General features: G+C 39.8%; 1 protein-coding gene across 4 annotated transcripts in view; it reads right to left on the bottom strand.

The window, feature by feature from the left end:
• LOC124797891 (neuroglian) overlaps window positions 1-19,602 on the bottom strand; it is a 102,401-nt gene extending 82,799 nt beyond the window's left edge. The window contains exons 1-4 of one of the 4 annotated variants that reach the window (XM_047261002.1): window positions 19,490-19,602; window positions 18,550-18,627; window positions 4,029-4,158; window positions 543-658 (exon numbers count right to left, since the gene is read on the bottom strand). In XM_047261002.1, coding sequence (XP_047116958.1) covers window positions 543-658; window positions 4,029-4,158; window positions 18,550-18,613 — 310 coding nt within the window. In that variant the 5' untranslated portion in view covers window positions 18,614-18,627; window positions 19,490-19,602. Of the gene's footprint in view, window positions 1-542; window positions 659-4,028; window positions 4,159-18,549; window positions 18,628-18,711; window positions 19,097-19,140; window positions 19,333-19,489 lie in introns of those variants that run through there. The other 3 variants (XM_047261000.1, XM_047261003.1, XM_047261001.1) reach the window with 3 other exon arrangements.
• Between the last annotated feature and the right edge of the window lie 2,143 nt (window positions 19,603-21,745).

Genomic DNA, 21,745 nt, shown 5'->3' with positions numbered 1-21,745 from the left:
ACCATCAGTGTCCACTGCATGTCACAAAAGTAAGTAAAATGACATGTAACTTGTACAGATATTATTAACACAGAAGATACAAAAATTATGACATGTATAATGTTTGCATAGGAAAGTACTACATTTTTTCCTCAGGCAGAAATAACAGAATTAACTACAAAAGGGAACAAAAAGCTTTGTTCATGTAGAGACACAACGTCTGCACATCAATCAAATTTACCTACCTTACTGGCACAAATTCTCCATTATTTTCTGGAGAGAGTATAAGTATTAACCTTGGTATAACTGAGGTTTCTTCTTAAAGCCTTTTCTCTGATAACTGTGACAATGTTTGCTACTTTGTTTCTTGATAAATATTATTTGGAACATATGCTGATCACATGAGGTATTTATGTGATTTCCAGTATCATATGAAAACTTTGTTTTGGTCATCACTGAAGACATAATTCTACTTTGACAAAAATATCAAAATACTAAGCAACACATTTCTGACAGACATGTTCATGTACCCAATTCAATGAGTACATACACAACATACATACCTAGATCTTCATCTCTGGGTGATGTTATAACCAGGGTGCCCCTTCCAGGCTGCTGTGAGATTCTATTATCATAAGCCTGCCAGTTGAAATGTTTTCCATTCTTGATCCATCGATACCTATAAAGTGTTGATCATCACATAAATAGTACTTTAATTTCAATTAAATAATGAGAAAACTGTCTTGCCAGTTTCTTAGTATATATCATTCACCAAATGGATTACTCAATCTACTGGTCGATACTTTCAGAGTAACTTATCTCTAAAAATACTTCATGAAAAAAACTGCAAATAAACTTGCAATCTTAATGTATTTTCTATGTCTGTGTAAGGTGAATAATTCAGTTTCGTTGCAAAACGTTGTTGCCCCAAGACTACATAACTTATTTTTACAGTACTCAATTTTTTTCTAGGAACAATGCACAGTTTCCAGACTCATGTAGATAAAACTCTTCTATATATTACTGTTTATGAAAACCAATGTGCACTCCATGACACAGAAAGTAAGGCTCTCAGAAGATAATGTCAATTTTTATGTAACTTGGCATATGCATACGCACATACACACCAACTCACACCACTGGCAGGTATGTAAATTATTTAAGAGTTGCAACACTCTGTGATAGAATGGCAACCAGAGTGCTGTTATCAGGCTGTTACATAATGGGTGTGGATTATGTCAGATATTTAGTGACCACTGAAAGACAAGCAGACACTGTGTACTCAAGCGAGACAGCGTTATCAGCACCTGGCAGAATTTGAAAGCAGTTTTATTGTGGGTCTCCATTTGGCTGGCTGGTAGAATCGTGCAGTATTCACAGTTGTGGGACACTCGGATGTGACGGTGGTTTAGTGTTGGCCTGAATGGAAATATGAGAGCAGGCATACTCCCTGTCAAAGTTCCAGTTAGCTACAAGGGAGGAGTACCATATTGTGGAACAAACACATTGTAACCCCTTCACCTTTGCAATTGCCATACAAAAACAAGTACTGGACTCCTCGCAACATTCTGTATCATCCCACGTCATTGGTAGGAAACCAGCAACTGTGTGGAGGCTACTATTATCCCATGCGGAAGCTACAGTTAACACAAAAACACGAACTGCTGTCTTTGGAATGGTACCATGACAAGGAAGCAGTGACTGCTGATGGATGGCATCACATTGTGTTCAGCGATGAAACACTGTTCTGCTCTACCTTGGATGACCAACATCTGGGAGTATGGTAGTGACCTAAGAACAGGTAATTTTCTTCTACTGTTTGGGAGACAAACAGCAGTGTTACTCACAGTATCATAGTGCGGAGAGCAATCAGGCACAACTTTTGGGCACAGCTGGTAGAGAACAATAGAGCTCTGTCAGTGCAACAGTATGTCAGAGACATCCTGCATCCTCATGTGCTACCCCTCTTATGACAGTATGATGGTGCTACTTTTCAACAGGGCAATGCCTTTTCATTCAGGGCACGGTCTCTCTGAAATGTCTGCATGATACTGAGGAATTCCCACGGACAGCAAGATCCCCAGACCGAGTGTGTGGGGCTAGCTCAGTCATCAACTCCATCTCACTGCCTGTAGCCAGGATATCAATGACCAGTTACAAAAGTTGTGGGCCAGCCTACCTCAGGAAAGGTTACAAAAGCTTTTATAGCACCATTCCCAACCGAATTAGTGCATGCATCCAGGTCAGGGGGTGCATCATCATAGCGATAAGCAAGCTCATACTGCCAAGTTCTTTATAAATTTAACTCGACATTGTAAGCATTCAAATAACATCACATACCCTCTCAACCTGTGAAGTTTCATTTTGCTTCTTCCTCCCCTTCTGGGGGCTTCACTTTATATTTGTATTTCCTCACAAATCGCACACATCGATGCTAGAAACCTTGTTCATACTGTTTTACGCAAATAAATTTGCAAAACACTATAGAGAGAATGTACTGTCTTATAAATGCTGAGTGGTGAAAGAGAAAAACCACATGAAACTACAAAATAATACTGATTTTCCAACAATTCTGTTATCACTGAAATACATGTACTAAAGTAATAGTGTTAAATGAACTATGTAAACCTGACAATAAAGGGGTGTATCAAAAAGAATCATCCAATTTGGCACGACTATATTTCTGAAACTAATAAACATATACAATGATTTTTTGAGGAATGGGAAACTCGAAGTTTCTTCCCCCCTCCCCCCCTCCTCCTCCCCCACCCCCTGTACCTCTTCATAGCTAGGCCTACAGCTTTCACAGCTGCCGTAATGTGATTTCTCAGTTCATTCACTGTTGGTAACAGAGGGACATAAACAGAGTCTTTTGTAAACTCCCACAAAAAAAAAAAAAAAAAAATCACATACAGCCAGCTCTGGTGACCTTGCGGGCCAGCAATGTAGGGGTGAATCATTTGGTCCAGTGTGACCAATCCAGCATTCAATAATCGTTTGATTTAAAAATTCCTGCGCTTCCACATGCCAGTGTGGTGGTGCCCCATACCGTCGGCAAATGAAGTCGTTTGAATCAGTCGCGAACTGTGGGAAAAGGTTCTCAAGTGTATCCAGATATGTGTTGTCGGCAAAGAAAACTGGACCACGCACTTTTTGCCCTGAAACTGCACAAAACACATTAAATTTTGGAAAGTCCCTCTCATGTTGTACAACTTCACGTGATTGTTCCGTACCCCATATTCTCACATTATGATGGTTCACCTTTCCCTTTAAATGGAATGTTGCTTGCTCACTAAACACTAAGCACGGAAGAAAACTATCATCCTCCATCTTGCCAAGAATGAAATTACGGAACTCCACATGTTGCTGTTTGTCACCTTCATGAAGAGCTTGCAATAGCGGAATTTTGTATGGTTTGATCTGTAAACATCAACGCAGACGGACATTTGGGGGGCATTGTAGGTGACTAGCTACACGATGACCAGATTTCTGCAGAGTCCTTGTGAAACTATGTCAGATGCATTCAACGTCTGCATCAGACACTCGGGGATGGTTCGGTGATTTGCCTTTACACAAACAACCTGTTTCTCAGAATTGTTCATGCCATCGTTTAATGCTCTCTACTGTAGGAGGATCCCACCATACCTAGTACGAAAGTCATGCTGAAAGCTATTACTGACCCACACTGCACAAAATGAACATTAAATGTTTTCTGTTGTCCCGACACCATTTTTACTAGAACTGAAGTGGGCACACAGTGCTGCTGCCGAGTGGGAACTATGTAAAACTTGAGAGTTTGCTCTTTCCAACACTACATTGTTCACGCACATTTTAAATCAGGTGATTCTTTTTGATATACCCTATACACCTAGAATTAGTTATGAACATTGGTATTTACAACCAAGCGATGAAATTGTCACCCACCTTGTGTGAAATACTTATATCATACAATATGGCTACAAGTAGGTTTAACGCAAAAGGGTGGATGAAAGATGGGAAGGGAAGGAAACGAAAGAGACAAAAGTGGAAAGTACAATGTGCAGACTTACTTAGGTGCTGGTTCACCTTCAGCTTCACACTCTATGATGAAAGGCTTATCATTTTCATTTTGTTGTTGAGCTACCTGAAATAGTAGCTCATCTGTTGGCGGTTGTTTAATGATTTGTGGTGGGGACTGGACTGGAATAAAACACAGTTTACAATGTTAAATGTATTTATTGTGTTAATACTTAATTTAAAACAACAGTAAATAGATACATTATAATTTTTTAACACTTTAAACTCAACATTTTTGTCACTGTTTTCATTATGTATTTGCATTGTCTAAGAGGATGAAAATGCATACTTTTTTTGGTAATCACGAAAATAGCTAGGCAGTGAAATTCCAATTGGGAAAAATATAACTTCTTGCTTTATATGTTATGTTTCTAAAAACATCTGATCATAGAAAAGAATATCCTTTTCTCAACTGCTGTTTATGACAACATGCATATGTGTTGGGCAACTGTCTTCTAGTAAAATCGATTTGTCATTTACTTACCTAATATCTGAGAACAAAAGAAATCTTTTAAATCATGGTGTAACTTGTTTTTACAGTGAAATTTTTAAGATCCCTTATGCGGTCTTCAATTTCCCAATGAAAACCTATTTAAATAAGGAGTTCAGAGATTAAAAACATTTACTTGCAGTTTCCGACTCCTGAGCCTAGTTTAGCAGAATATATACATTACACTGGATGAATGTTACGTGTATATGGAATCATTTAGATGTGTTGCTGTGTACAGGTTTGTTTGGTACAGAACACATCAATTCCAAAAGGAGGCACTTACTTCACACTGTCAGATATTCTTGCCTAAAACTGCAAAGTGGCTTGCAGTGTACAGATTTGGAAGGAGAATTTTACAAAATTCAGGACAAAGTAAGAAACACACAGTCACGGTTCTAAAATATCCGTAATGGATAAGCATAATCTGTTGATACCACACCAGGTAATTAGAACAATGCGCAAATTTCGGCAATGTAAACTTAGATGAACCTGAAAGGATTCGAAAACCGGTTCATGTAATAAAGCATTATTATTGAAAAAAAGTGACTGGTTGCAGTTGTGTACAACTTATTTACATTTGTTTTTTATGTTCGTTTGCGCAGCCACTTTCTGCAGCAGCTGTTACAATCCATCTTGTGTGATCATTCTGAGCACTGGTGTTATTTCCATTTCCCCTCGTTTAGAAACAGAACTGCACTTACATGTGTTTCACACTCAGCACAAGAAACAACCCCCCCCCCCCCCCCCCCACACACACACACTTATATACATACATACAAACAAATTCCTGTCAAAGGTTGACAATGCTCACAACTATCCAGAAAAACAAATGTACTGAGATAAACACTGTGCTGAATGAGGAAGATATGTACGGTAACTGCAATTATATTTCTAAAGGAATGTGAAGTGGAAAAAATGCCAATGTAACATAAGAAAAAATACTTTCAAAACCACTGAAAAATTGACAAATGTGAGTACAAGCTTTTTTTCAACCTCAGCCTTCGCTAACAATGAACGAAAAGCTGTCATTTGCAGAATATGTGAACAAGAGGCTGAAACACCACAAGTAAATTGCACACCAGCTTCATAAAGAAACACTGTTTTTAATCTATAAAAACCAAAATGTAAAAACAACCAGTATCATGTACCCATATTTCCAGAATTACTACAGAAGATACTTTGTAAATAAAAGCAAAACACACCTAAGCAAAACACACCTGGTGTAAAACACTCTAATTCATTGCAGTAAACTTAAGACATAGAAACCAATAGTAACTGCAATTTTTTTTGTTTTGTCAAAAAATTCATGGCTCAAGATACAGCCACAAAATGCTGGCACCTCAATTGAAAAATTTCATGTGCAATTTTTGGTAAAATGTTAACATATTCTACGTCTGAAACAGTTCAAAATATTACATGCATTATATTTTATTTGCAAGATGACTTTTCCTGATTAAAATTATACCCTGGGTTTGTAAATACAGTGGAACATCGCTTCACAAGCACCTCCCATAAAGCGAAATTCGCATAACATGCAAAACATATGTACTGCAGTCCGGCTTTAGCACTCTTTCTGCTACCATCTTAGTGCAGCTTATTATCACACATTTTTCTTGTGTTCACACAGTGATTTCTGTGTGCAAATTTTAATAACTTTCTTAGAAATGTCTCCAAAGATAAAAGCCGCAAGACGACAACCATATGAAACAGAAAATGACTTTAGAAATGAAACGTAAAATTATTGAAAAATGCTAACATGACGAAAGCGTTGCTGATTTAGCACGCACAATTGGTCTACATCAACTACTTGCATTATTCTCAAGGACAAGACTGAGGAGATAGGTGCATCAAAGAGAGTGACAAGAGTATCTAAGCAACGGTTTCGTAATCTGGATGATGTCAAAAGGTTGCTCCTTATATGTATAAAAGAAAAGCAACTGCAAGGTGACCCATTAATGAGAACTTCATTTGTGAGAAGGCGAGAATGATTTCTGCCGAACTTGTTAAGAAGATGCCAGGATCATCAGTGGCTGAAGAAGTGTTTGAGGGAAGTCGTGGGTGGTTTGACAAGTTTAAGAGAAGAACCGGCATCCACAGTGTTGTGTGACATTGCCATGCAATAAGCTCCGACACAAAAGTAGCAGAGAACTTCATAAGCCACTTCAAGATGCTCATAGATTCTGAGGGTTATCTGCTGCATCAGGTTTTTAATTGTGATGAGATGTGTCTATTCTGGAAAAAGATGCCAAAGTGTACCTTTATAACAACAGAGGAGAATGCAATGCCTGGTCACAAGCCAAAGAAAGACCATAGCATACTGCTATTCCGTGCCAATGCAGGTGGCGACTTGAAAATTAAACCACTGCTTGTGTACCACTCAGAAACTCCATGAGCCTTCAAGAAATGTAAAGTCCAAAAGAGCAGGTTAAATGTGATGTGGAGGTCCAGCAACAAGGATTGAGTGACACGTGATATACATATATATATATCACTTTGCCACGAAGAAAAATGATCCTAATCCTACCCCTAATGATCCAACTCCTCAAGACACTATCCAAATTGAACCCTGCCTGGAACAGTTCCATCCTCCGTCACAGCGGGACCCACCTCCTCTTCCTCAAAATCACCCTCTTCAAACCTTCCAGGAATTTCTGACTTCCAGCCTTGCCTCTCAATCCTTCTTAAAAAACCTTAATCCTACTCCCAACATCACCACTGCTGAAGCCCAGGCTATCCGTGAACTGAAGGCTGACCGGTCCATCGTCATTCTTCCGGCGGACAAGGGCTCCACGACCGTGGTACTTGATCGTCGGGAGTATGTGGCTGAGGGACTGCGTCAGCTTTCAGCCAACACCACATACAAAGTTTGCCAAGGTGATCCCATTCCTGATGTCCAGGCGGAGCTTCAAGGAATCCTCAGAACCTTAGGCCCCCTACAAAACCTTTCACCTGACTCCATCAACCTCCTGACCCCACCGACATCCCGCACCCCTACCTTCTTCCTAAAATTCACAAACCCAATCATCCCGGCCGCCCCATTGTAGCTGGTTACCAAGCCCCCACAGAACGTATCTCTGCCTACGTAGATCAACACCTTCAACCCATTACGTGCAGTCTCCCATCCTTCATCAAAGACACCAACCACTTTCTCGAACGCCTGGAATCCTTACCCAATCCGTTACCCCCAGAAACCATCCTTGTAACCATTGATGCCACTTCCTTATGCACAAATATCCCGCACGTCCAGGGCCTCGCTGCGATGGAGCACTTCCTTTCACGCCAATCACCTGCCACCGTACCTAAAACCTCTTTCCTCATTACCTTAGCCAGCTTCATCCTGACCCACAACTTCTTCACTTTTGAAGGCCAGACATACCAACAATTAAAGGGAACAGCCATGAGTACCAGGATGGCCCCCTCGTACGCCAACCTATTCATGGGTCGCTTAGAGGAAGCCTTCTTGGTTACCCAGGCCTGCCAACTCAAAGTTTGGTACAGATTTATTGATGACATCTTCATGATCTGGACTCACAGTGAAGAAGAACTCCAGAATTTCCTCTCCAACCTCAACTCCTTTGGTTCCATCAGATTCACCTGGTCCTACTCCAAATCCCATGCCACTTTCCTTGATGTTGACCTCCACCTGTCCAATGGCCAGCTTCACACATCCGTCCACATCAAACCCACCAACAAGCAACAGTACCTCCATTACGACAGCTGCCACCCATTCCACATCAAACGGTCCCTTCCCTACAGCCTAGGTCTTCGTGGCAAACGAATCTGCTCCAGTCCGGAATCCCTGAAGCATTACACCAACAACCTGACAACAGCTTTCGCATCCCGCAACTACCCTCCCGACCTGGTACAGAAGCAAATAACCAGAGCCACTTCCTCATCCTCTCAAACCCAGAACCTCCCACAGAAGAACCACAAAAGTGCCCCACTTGTGACAGGATACTTTCCGGGACTGGATCAGATTCTGAATGTGGCTCTCCAGCAGGGATACGACTTCCTCAAATCCTGCCCTGAAATGAGATCCATCCTTCATGAAATCCTCCCCACTCCACCAAGAGTGTCTTTCCGCCGTCCACCTAACCTTCGTAACCTCTTATTTCATCCCTATGAAATCCCCAAACCACCTTCCCTACCCTCTGGCTCCTACCCTTGTAACCGCCCCCGGTGTAAAACCTGTCCCATGCACCCTCCCACCACCACCTACTCCAGTCCTGTAACCCGGAAGGTGTACACGATCAAAGGCAGAGCCACGTGTGAAAGCACCCACGTGATCTACCAACGGACCTGCCTACACTGTGACGCATTCTATGTGGGAATGACCAGCAACAAACTGTCCATTCGCATGAATGGACACAGGCAGACAGTGTTTGTTGGTAATGAGGATCACCCTGTGGCTAAACATGCCTTGGTGCACGGCCAGCACATCTTGGCACAGTGTTACACCGTCCGGGTTATCTGGATACTTCCCACTAACACCAACCTGTCAGAACTCCGGAGATGGGAACTTGCTCTTCAATATATCCTCTCTTCCCGTTATCCACCAGGCCTCAATCTCCGCTAATTTCAAGTTGCCGCCACTCATACCTCACCTGTCATTCAACAACATCTTTGCCTCTGCACTTCTGCCTCGACTGACATCTCTGCCCAAACTCTTTGTCTTTAAATATGTCTGCTTGTGTCTGTATAAGTGTAAGGTAAGTCTTTTCGCTCCCGGGATTGGAATGACTCCTTACCCTCTCCCTTAAAACCCACATCCTTTCGTCTTTCCCTCTCCTTCCCTCTTTCCTGATGAGGCAACAGTTTGTTGCGAAAGCTTGAATTTTGTGTGTCTGTCGATCTGCCAGCACTTTCATTTGGTAAGTCACATCATCTTTGTTTTATATATATATATATATATATATATATATATATATATATATGCTTGAGATGAATCTGCCACTCCATGTCTTGCTTGTAATGGACAATGCTCCTGCCCATTCTCCTGGACTACAAGAACACTTCTTTGAAGAATTTCAATTCATCAAGATCCAATTTCTACGTCCCAACACCATTCCGTTACTCCAGCCTATGGATTAGCAGATTACTTCTAACTTTAAGAAGCTCTTCACTAAGGCATTTTTTGAGCATTACTTTGAGTTGACTGAGGCTACCAATCTCACTCTCAGAGAGTTTTGGAAATTTCACTTCAACATTGTTGCCTGCATCGCGATGATAGATATGGCGAGGGAAGAGGGTTACCAAGAGAACTCTCACTTCTGCTTGGAAGCAGCTTTGGCTGGACTGCGTTATTGAATTTGACTCTGAGGCATTTGAATAAGTACCTGTGGAGCCAGTAGTGAAATAGATTTTGTCTTTGGCCAAGAGCATGGAACTAGAAGTGGATAACAATGAGATTGATGAGCTTGTGGGAGATCTCAGCCAACAAATGACCACCAAAGAGCTTATGGAGGTGCAGTGTTTTTCACAGTAGGAAGTTGTGGAGAGGAGGAGCAGGCAGTAACAGTAAAGCAGCAATCTTCCAGTGCAATAAGAGAAATGCTGAAAGAATGGGAATCGGTTGCGTCATCACTGAAAATCATAACCCCAATAAAGCAATGACTATGGTTGGTACAAATTTATTTGACGATAATGCTGTGTCGCATTTTTGCCAAGTGTTAAACCATCTGCAGCAACAAATGAGTATAGGTTGCTTGTTGTTGTTGTGGTCTTCAGTCCTGAGACTGGTTTGATGCAGCTAATCTATCCTGTGCAAGCTTCTTCATCTCCCAGTACCTACTGCAACCTACATCGTTCTGAATCTGCTTAGTGCATTCATCTCTTGGTCTCCCTCTATGATTTTTGCCCTCCACGCTGCCCTCCAATGCTAAATTTGTGATCCCTTGATGCCTCAGGACATGTCCTACCAACCGATCCCTTCTTCTAGTCAAGTTGTGCCACAAACTTCTCTTCTCCCCAATCCTATTCAATACCTCCTCATTAGTTACGTGATCTACCCACCTAATCTTCAACATTCTTCTGTAGCACCACATTTCAAAAGCTTCTATTCTCTTCTTGCTCAAACTATTTATTCTCCATGTTTCACTTCCATACATGGCTACACTCCGTACAAATACTTTCAGAAACGACTTCCTGATGCTTAAACCTATACTCGATGTTAACAAATTTCTCTTCTTCAGAAAAGCTTTCCTTGCCATTGCCAGTCTATATTTTATATCCTCTCTACTTTGACCATAATCAGTTATTTTTCTCCCCAAATAGCAAAACTCCTTTACTACTTTAAGTGTCTCATTTCCTAATCTAATTCCCACAGCATCACCCGACTTAATTCGACTACATTCCATTATCCTTGTTTTGCTTTTGTTGATGTTCATCTTATATCCTCCTTTCAAGACACTGTCCATTCCGTTCAACTGCTCTTCCAAGTCCTTTGCTGTCTCTGACAGAATTACAATGTCATTGGCGAACCTCAAAGTTTTTATTTCTTCTCCCTGGATTTTAATACCTACTCCAAATTTTTCTTTTGTTTCCTTTACTGCTTGCTCAAGCTTCCTAATAAAAAAAGAATTAGTTACGTATTATGAATAATAAAGTACATAATAGTGCATGTATAATTTTCTTTGAATACATGGCATAAATATGATAAAACTTTTAGTACCTTTTCTGAATGGAATGCATTATCTTATTTTACATTTATTTATATAGGATAAATTGTTTCGCTTAACAAGTGTTTCACGCTATGAGAAAGATTCTGAAACGAATTATGCTCACTATGCGACGTTCCAACTGTATGTGTATGTTCTTTTGCTGCTGCTATCTATTTTTATTTTATTATAATTTTCTTAAGCAGCTCTTGGACCAATGTCGTAGAATAAAAATGATAAAAGAAATTTGGAAATTGTTAACTGTCGAGTTATCCAGGGCTGGTTTCAAAAAAACATTTTTCCACAACAGCGACTTAGCACCCGAAATGACCACTGCTAACTGTGGTAACTCCTCTATAGAAATTTTACAGTTGTCTATGGTGCCCCTTTCAGCTTGGCACCCCAAGCAGTGGCTTGTGTCGCTTGGGCCTTAAAGCGGCCCTGGAGTGATCCCATAACCCTTTCAAAGAAACTTGTTTTCCTCCACATTCCATTGTCATCAAAATACACGATGCTGACAATGCAAGAAATGTGAGGACTGCAAAAGGAGTGGTTAGAAAACCAGATCCTTATTGTGGTCATCTTGCTCCAAAGTACATGTTCATATGACACAGTCATACATGAGGCTGTTCTCACAAAAGAGACACCATTGCAGAAGTAAAGCGGTGAAAAAAAAAACCATAGCCTACGATATTAAAGAAACTGTTGTGATGTGTAAGATGCAATATTTAACATATCAGTTGGAAGATCAAAATTTTACACACTAGTCTAAGTGGGTTGTTCCATATCCACCTAGACATGTCTACATATCTGTGTATTGCAGAAATTTTGAACCTGGTGTGGGAACTTTGAAGAACTTATTTCAAGCCTTGACACACAAATCTTACGACATGAAAAGTTGTTAGTAGTATGTGATGTATAGTGAAAGACTTGTTTGTTTCTGGTATGTGGTACTTCCTTGGAGGACTGCACATGTTATATATATCAGCTGTGAATCAAATGAAATTATCATGAACTATATGCTACTACATGGACCAACTGTTGGATATATTTGTATTAACAATACCACCAGAAATCATTTCCAATTTGTGATATTTTAAAGATAGTTGGTACCCCAGTTCAATAGCATTTATTAGCAAAGGAAGGTACCAACTCAGCTGAAAAAACATGAAGTTCAGTGGTCTGCTCATTACTGTTATAAGTGTAGTACACTACAATGCTATTGTTTGGAACCTGTATGTTTATACATTTTGAAAGCTTTTCGTATGTTTGAAATACGTCTCTATTAGGTAGCCTATCTTTAAGAAGTATTAAAACACTGTTTCAGAACAGACTAGACCTTGATTTCATGAGTCCAATATATGAGAATAAGACAACAGAAACTGGTTTAATGTATGACAAAAATTTTCAGTTGTTTGTAAAACTTGTTAAACTTAAAAGTGGGATTTCACCTTTTCAGGAAATTCTGTACTGAACAAAACTGATCAAAAGTTAAACAAATCAATTTTTGGGACGCATTTTTTGGGTGGAGGTGGATGAGGGGAGGACTGAACTCCTTTAAAAAATTGGACTGGTGCAGCAAAATAACTGATGATGATGGTTTGAGGTGAGGGGCATTTGACATCACGGTCATCAGTGCCCTGACAAAAAGTCAGCATGCTAATCTCATGGGTGGAGAAGAAGGCTGTCCCCACATGAGGAGCAGTTTATAAAGTATTAAAGTCTGCCTCCCTTCCCCACCAGTTTAGGGATGAGGCCTGATAGCTCACAAAATTTCACTACTCTTGTAGCACTGAAATCAGCATCAGTGAGGATGGTGGGCATATCTCCATTGAGACTGAGAGCTCCCTAATATTAGTAAATAGGGCACACATTGCCACGATATGCTGAACTGAAAGTGGCACGCCACAAACTTTAAACTGCCGGAGGAGGAAGCCATGTGTTAGAAGGCTATGTCCGATTCGCAGCCTAGTTAGTAGAACCTCCTTCCAGTGGCAAGGCTGACATGAAGTCCGCCATACCATTGTGGTCAATTTGAGCGACTGCAGCCATTCCGTCTCCCACTGATGCATGATGCACAGAATAACTGAGGGTACTTTAATCAGAAAAGTATCTTTCAAATAAAAAGAGCAACAAAACATTCCATAAACAGAGCATTTTAATGTTTTATGCATCTGTGGCCCATATCTTCAGGAGAAGAATTTTTTTTTGGCGAGAAAAAAGTTTTTTACATTTTCCTGACTTCAAATGTACGCTAAATTTAATACAATCTGATACTACATAGGTAAGGTTTTTTCTTCCTTTGTCTGTCTGAATGCATACAGACCATGCTGTTTATCTTTTCTGAACTGTATGAACAACTATTTACAAATTAGCCCACTTGACTCAGAAAAATATGTTCCAACAAACTTCTGCAGCAGACTGAATGCATGCCCAAAATCACACAGCTATATGGATGAAGTTAAACTTATTCACCTGTTCAGCAACTTTGAATAGTGACGGTAACTACTGGAGAAAATGCTTCAAGATTATTTGTAAATCCAGATAAAAGGTACCAAAAATCAAGAAAATATGGAGTTAATATGTCAAAAAATGTATGAAAATTAAAGCAGATAAAGAACTCTCAAATTGTATGGGTGCTAAAGCATTTACGAATTAAATAGGAATGGGAAGAATATCTGGTATTCAATCTTTCCCATCACTCATCCTCCATAAAACCATATCTTGTCAATGCCAACACACACACACACACACACACACACACACACACACACACACACACACACCACCTTTCTCTGTCTAGCTTTGATGAAGAAAATTACTTCCTTCAAAAATGATAAATGAAACTATTTTGGCATTTTAACAATTTCATTTCCATTTTCTAAGAGGGGCATCATCTATGTCCACCGGCTGAAGATTTTCTGTCATGTGGATAAATCATATAACAATTTTATAACTTCTCTACATGTATGTGCTGTTGTGTACATTAGGTGATTAACTTAACAAGACACATATAATATATTCTATAGCTTATTAATATTAAGCAAGCAACTGAGACACACAATTCCACGAACACTATGGTTCTACAATCCCATAAAGGGCACAAACAAGGCAGTCCTGAGTAAAATATATTTTTGTTATTCACAATTGAGCACTGATAACTGTACTCGGTAGCTATAAATTTTAATTTTCTTACATTTAGAGGACGTAAGAAAGCATTATCAGCACTAACTGGAAATGGAGAAAAATGCATTTGCTGGCCAAAATTAAATATTCAGTTTTGCTCTCAAAGACATTCTTAGCAAGGCAACATCAGCAAATCTACACAAATTTGGGAGGAGGGCATCAAAACAGCAGTACACCCATTTCTCCCCCTTCATCTACATTTTTCCCCCTATGTTCTCTCAAACCTGAATGTAAAATCATTACCCAGAATAAGCCTAAAATGAGTTCTGTTCTCTGAAAAGATTTCTTATAAAGGAAAATTCCAAGTACATTATAACTACTTGTTGCATTAGAACTGAAACCAATATCTTCTTTTTGTATGCAATCCTTTGCCATTCAAATGGTACAATGATGCCCATGACAGCTATTCCCTACGTTCGAGCTCACTTTCGGCACCAATTTCTACACTTCAAAGAAGTTTCATTTCACATGCTGCTGCAGAACAAAATATTCAATCTGGAACTCACCACTCACGAAGGAAGTCAGGAAATTGCAACCCTCTGCACTTTTACAAGCTTTACTACCTTCAGCTATACGCATCCATACTGATCCTGAATGTATTCTAATGTAATCCATTCATTTTTCATTTGAGCGTCATCCATGTCTTTTCTTATTTATCAGGATCTACTAACCCCCCTCTCCCACCTGTGCACATGTAACAGCTAATCTAAAATGCACTGCTTGGATGTTAAATGACTGGAATAAAGCAGCAAAGTATGTTAGTGCCCAAGATTTGCTTCACTACAAGTATTTGTATGTTCAGAATATAGCAACAAGCTGTGATGTGTGCAGTGTGGCATAATCAACAAATAGGTATCAATGGATAATTGGCTGCACTGACTACCTCACCCTGCTACACTGTCACTAAAGCTAAGCCAACTGCAGGTCCAGAAATTACAAAGTTCCTTGAAAAAGACATCATTTCAAAGCACACAGCACCCCCTTTGGTGATCTCTGATCATGGGTAAGTTTTTCAGTTGACATTAGTATCACAAGTAATTTCACATAGTGTTATCTCCCACAGAATGACAACCTGCCTGCCATCCATACTGGAAGACATGTTCTCTGTGTCCATTGTTGTTGAACAGAGAGGCTGGGGTACAACAACGCCTGTTATGGCATTCGCATATAACAAACTGAAGCAAGAGACTACAGACTTCACACCACTCTTCGTGCTTCATGTTTGTGGCACCAAAACAACATTGGATACACTGTTCCCATTTGAAACAGATGATAATGCCTCATCACCGGAACCACAAAGTCAAGGCAGCTTGCTCGCAAACAGACCTTGGATGCCCAGGAGAGGCAAAGAGTGCTAATGACAAGCATCGGCAAGTGAGATACAGTCCACAAGACTTGGTACAGATTTTTAAGCCTGTGGAGAAACTGAGACTATTGAAAAAGTTCCTGTATTGTATCCTTCTTCACTTCTTGGACACCATATATGTAGTCAAGGATTTTATGACCTTTCATCAAGAAGACAAAAGCATAGAGATGTCATCTACACTCTCAGTATGAAGCCCCATTACCATCTAGAGGCACAGGTTGATGATGGGAGGTTCAAGAAAATTGAAGACCCAGACGATGATCGCAAAGCTTCGATGCTCACCACAGTGAAGGGGATGTGACAACATGACCAGAATGCAAGAATCTGCCAGTGCCACTATACTGAGTACCACTGACAATATCCTGATCCAAGCTTTGAAACAGTGGGTCACTACTTCTCTAGGAGAGGAAGCATTGTCATGAGCTGTGGTGGTATATGTAGTGTGAGGTAACAGTTATATTGCTGGCTGGCATGCTGCAGATCACCAGTTCAAACCCAACCACAAGCAACTGCCTGGAACTGTTGTCTAGTTTAAGTCCTTCTTCTTCTTCTTCATGTTGTTGTGGTCTTCAGTCCTGAGACTGGTTTGATGCAGCTCTCCATGCTACTCTATCCTGTGCAAGCTTTTTCATCTCCCAGTACTTACTGCAACCTACATCCTTCTGAATCTGCTTAGTGTATTCATCTCTTGGTCTCCCTCTACGATTTTTACCCTCCACGCTGCCCTCCAATACTAAATTGGTGATCCCTTGATGCCTCAGAACATGTCCTACCAACCGATCCCTTCTTCTGGTCAAGTTGTGCCACAAACTTCTCTTCTCCCCAATCCTATTCAATACTTCCTCATTAGTTATGTGATCTACCCATCTAATCTTCTGCATTCTTCTGTAGCACCACATTTCAAAAGCTTCTATTCTCTTCTTGTCCAAACTATTTATCGTCCATGTTTCACTTTTCTTCTTCATATCTTCCCAAAAGTTTTTCATCCTCTTACTACACGTCTGTTATCTATGTAGTGTCAATGTGTTCTTGAGTTTCAAGCTCTTTTCTGCTAGTTGCTAGGATGTGAATTTGTATGCGTCATTATTTTGTGTGTTTATAGTCTGTGGGTCGATAGCAACTTTCTTAAGACCCTTTTGGGTGTGTGTGTGTCACTGTGCTTTGTACTACAAACTTATTTTGTATGTAATGATTATCATCTTAATTTATGCAATTACAACTACTGTTTCTAAAATACACTGTGTATTTCTTCTTTATATTGTCATATGTGTAAAAGTTATAGTGTTGCTGTGGTATCAATTGTAGGCTGTACTACAATATTATAGTAGTTTAATACTGACACAATCTGCTCATTGATGACTAGTAAGTGACTTTGCACAGCTAATAATGAAATATAAAGTTTTCTACGTATTACATAAAAGTCAGGGCAATATTTAAAACAGATAATGACAAATATTTTATTACACAGACGCTACAATTCTTTTGCATCATACATGGCATACTGTCATACGGGCCCTAATCAAACAGTAACACCAGACAAACGGGCAGCTTTACCAAAATGTAGACTTCAACCCAGAAATCATTCCACAAAGACGACAAGTAGCTATAAAAAGTTAATGTAAAGCTGCAACACCAAACAAGCTGCCTGCTTTGGAGTTTTGTATGCCACAAAGCACAAACTAAACAGGATATGTTTAACTGTAAAACTGGAAGAAAATGAAGGCATATGCATTTTTATTCCTTCAGCCCAATTGGAGTCTTCAAAATTCAGAGAGAGCACACAGATTACATTGGGAAATGCCTCTTTCCATCTACTGACCCAAGAGAAATGGTCACACCACCTGGATAGTGAAGGATAGGCGCTATAATGGATATTGGGGTAACAATTCTGTAACAGATGCACAGTATGATGAACTGCAGGTAAGGTGGATCCATAGATTACATTAGAATAGATTCAGTTTTCATCCCATAGACCCAAAAAATGTGATGATTCTCGTGGGGATGTCAGAAAATATAACATAAAAACATAAAGCTTTTGAATGTAATACTTACTACCCTGATCATTTGTCAGGGATTGTCGAAATAAGTGAATAAAAAGCGGTAAACTAGAACAGCTAATATTTACAGAATTAACACGCTGTCAGAATGAAACATTGTTATGCACTATTAATAAATTTATCATACAAAAAGTAACTAATCTTGACTATTGTTACCAAATGCTGTCAAAACTAAAATCTAGCAGACATTTTTACATAAGCTGGCTTAACAGTCTCTGTTAAGATATCCATCTATAGAATTGGAGTTGCCCATCAAAAAGTCTTTCAGACTCTGTTGAAACCGTGCTTTACCTGAAACCAAGTTACTTTTTGGAAATGGCCACTGGAGGAAAAGGGTGGCTTCTGTTCTGGGAGGGAAAACACAAAGCTGAACAAGTTTGGTCCCCGATAAGACTAAATGAAAGAAGCAGCAACTCCCATCTTAAAACAATCCTGTTTCCGAAATCGTCAGTGAGTTAGCCACACAAACGCTTTACATATTCCAGAATGAATAACGTCCAAGTTGGGGCAGGATTTAACATTATTAATTATTGACCGAAGCGGTATCTGCAGGAATAGATTTGCAAACAGCACTGCAATGTGAAATTTCGCGTTGACACCATAATGAACTCATTCCCTGGGGAATCCAAATTGTGTTCCATTTCAGTGTGTACCACATTTTTTTACAATCTGTCACTAATGTTTCCATACACGCCCTACACATTTCATGCAATTCAGGACATTACATATAAACATATCGGTTAGTATTTTAATACTTACTTAGCGCAAGACACTGGGAAGTCGTGATTAATACCACTAATCGTATAACCCAGAACGAATCCATGTTCCACAGAAATCCTGTAAAAGAAATTAATTAATCGACTTCGAAAATTACACTAAAAACGCAAAGTAAGCCGTAAAACTTAATTTCGCTGTCCTTACGCCGCACAGCACTGTCCCTACCGACTCGCAACAGGCTATGAGAGTATTCTACAGTGATATGTTTGATTCATTGGCCCCAAAAGGCTGATGATCTAACCGAATGACTATTCCCCCCAAGGCGTGAGATCCAACTGACAACACCCACTATCCAGGACGCGACATTTATACAACATGCACAGTACTCTGCTGACATTTCAGAAAAGACCAAACTATCAGTATCAAAACATGGAGCTAATATAAACTCCAGTCAAACGTCATTTCGGTGTTTCGGTGCAAAATTGGTAAATGTAAAAAGGCTTCCGGAGTTTTTAGTAACACTCCATTACTGCCCGCAGCAGTAGCTTTATCGATCTGGAAAACCGCAATGACGCAGTCCTGGCCCTCAAGTAAAAGACGTGTAAGTTTCAGAACTGTAATATTGGTGAATACCTGTCACACACGTCACTCGATAGAAGAAAAAAATCGTAAACTAAAGTTTATTTCATGTTTGCTTTATGCACTTATGCATTACAACAAGTCTTTCCGCTGCGTCACGTGACGACCACATTCGTCAACACAAACACGAAATGTGCTAGTGCAAATATATTTTTGTAGACAGTATGATTCGGGAATAGTCGGTCCTCACTTCACTTATGTTATTCGCTTCACATAAAACCAAAAATGCAACTGGTCTGGTGTGGACATGCAATGTACAATGGAAACTTCGTACGAAAATATATTTATGGTATAAAATACTTCATCGATAAAGAGCGAAAAAAATCTAACAGAATTTTCATACAATATTGATTTGTTGATCTTATAGAGAACACAGAGTGTACTATTTCTGTCAACTGGACACACACAAACATCAAGGAGTGGCACTTCCTGTAGCCTGCAATTGGTTGAATCGAGAAGTACCGTTGCGAATAGGAGGCAGCCAGGACGAGTTCGTCATAGTGCATAGACAGATGATTTGGGATTAGTATATCTATCTACAGAGAACTGGACGGCCATTTCCAGAAAACTAAACAAAAATCCCTTCGTCTTAAACAACAGTAGCAAGACTCAACAAAAATAGGAGCTCTAGTTAATAGCGCGTGCATAAGTATTAAGCTAGACTAACAATACTATATGTCAGTAGACAGTTGAGCCTGTCATGACACATTATGTTACACTGACAGTTATGCGAGTGACAATCATTTTATTAGTTATTAGAAACAGTTGTTCTCTTCCTGATCAAAAAATCGCAGGAAAAGGAGGAAGGCCAATCCGGATGAGGACGTAGTTATCGAAAAGTAGCCACACTAAAGAAACATTTACAATTTGCAAACTTCGGCCCCCACACTCCTCTCCCGTTTTCGTTCATTAGTTTATTATTTAATACTTAACACACTATTTAACAATGGCAGTGCTCGCATTGTTGGTTGTACCGAGTACGTAAACTGTTTCAAAAAAATCTGTAAGATTCGTTTATTAGCTTTTTCATGGATGGATAATGGTTCACACACACTGCTACGGATGTCACTATGTGGGTCTCGTATCTTTTGTACTTCGTAGAGTATGCTACAGTCTGTTGCTGTTCGCATAGTTCATCTCCTACGTTGTCTTCATGTGCACTTAATTTTCCTTTGTGTTGTTCATTCGCTCAGTTTTTTACTTATTTATCATTTAGAGCCCGTATATGCAGCTCTTGGCTTTATGTCTTCTTTCTTTTGCCTGTCTGTCGGGCAGCATTTACAACATTTCTACACCTACATCAATACCGTCCAAATTACCGTAAAGTACATTTAGGTATGGGATGGAGGAAGAACAATAGCTTAATCGCTTCTGTGAGCAAGATAATGAGTTTAATTCCCTATTCATGTCCCTATGAAAGTGCTACATAGTGGGCCATAGTATGTTGCTCATTTAATACTCGTTTTTGGAACTTTCTAAAGGCTTTAGCGAGATTGTTAGCATCTTATCTTCAAGCATTTGCCAGTTCAGATTTCCAGCATTCAGCACTTTAGACATTTTCCTCAGTGTTGAAGAAAACTGACAATTTGTATTTGTGCTGCCCGTCTTTGTATATGTCCAATATCGGCTATTTGGTATTAGTCCCACAAACTTTAGTAGTATACTATGATTGATCAAAAAAAAGTAGTTTGACAGTAATTTCCTCTGTAGACTTTGCATTTTCATAGTATCATACTCGGTAAACCAAAGTCTGTCACATGCTTTATCTGTGACTGAGCCTAAGTGATCATTCTGTATCAAATCCGTACAGTTTATACTGTAGGTGTTCATCCAAGTTGTTCGATTCCAGTTATGACATACAGTCACCATAGCCATAAGATATTACATTTTTCAGCTCTTAATGTCACATGAAAAAAGTTTGTTAGGGTTCTTATGACCAATATTTAGGTTGGCATGGATGAGGTCATTATGGTTGAGATTCTTCATTAGGTTTGAACTCCACATATGCTCCAGAGCTGCATGACAGATGGACATCAGTTACTTCCTGGCAGATTAAAACTGTGTGCCTGACCGAGACTCGAACTCGGGACTTTTGCCTTTCGCCGGCAAGTGCTCTACCATCTGAGCTACCGAAGCACGACTCACGCCCGGTACTCACAGCTTTACTTCTGCCAGTACCTCGTCTCCTACCTTCAGGAGTGCTAGTTCTGCAAAGTTCGCAGGAGAGCTTCTGTAAAGTTTGGAAGGTAGGAGACGAGGTACTGGCAGAAGTAAAGCTGTGAGTACCGGGTGTGAGTCGTGCTTCGGTAGCTCAGATGGTAGAGCACTTGCCCACGAAAGGCAAAGGTCCCGAGTTAGAGCCTCGGTCGGGCACACAGTTTTAATCTGGCAGGAAGTTTCATATCAGCGCACACTCCGCTGCAGAGTGAAAATCTCATTCTGGACATCAGTTAGATTGGACAATAGTGTTGTGAATTATTTTTGTAGACAGGTGTGACATGTATTTCATTTCAACTCTCGGTACAATATTTTGTTTGTGGGAAACAGAAAGGGATCATATTGGGCTATCGGGCTTTGTTCAATTTTGGTAATTTTAGCT

This window comes from Schistocerca piceifrons, chromosome 5 (assembly GCF_021461385.2).
Source record: "Schistocerca piceifrons isolate TAMUIC-IGC-003096 chromosome 5, iqSchPice1.1, whole genome shotgun sequence".
Classification (NCBI taxonomy): Eukaryota; Metazoa; Arthropoda; class Insecta; order Orthoptera; family Acrididae; genus Schistocerca; species Schistocerca piceifrons.
Note: the sequence above shows the minus strand (reverse complement) of the source record. Positions and strands in the feature narration are given on the sequence as shown.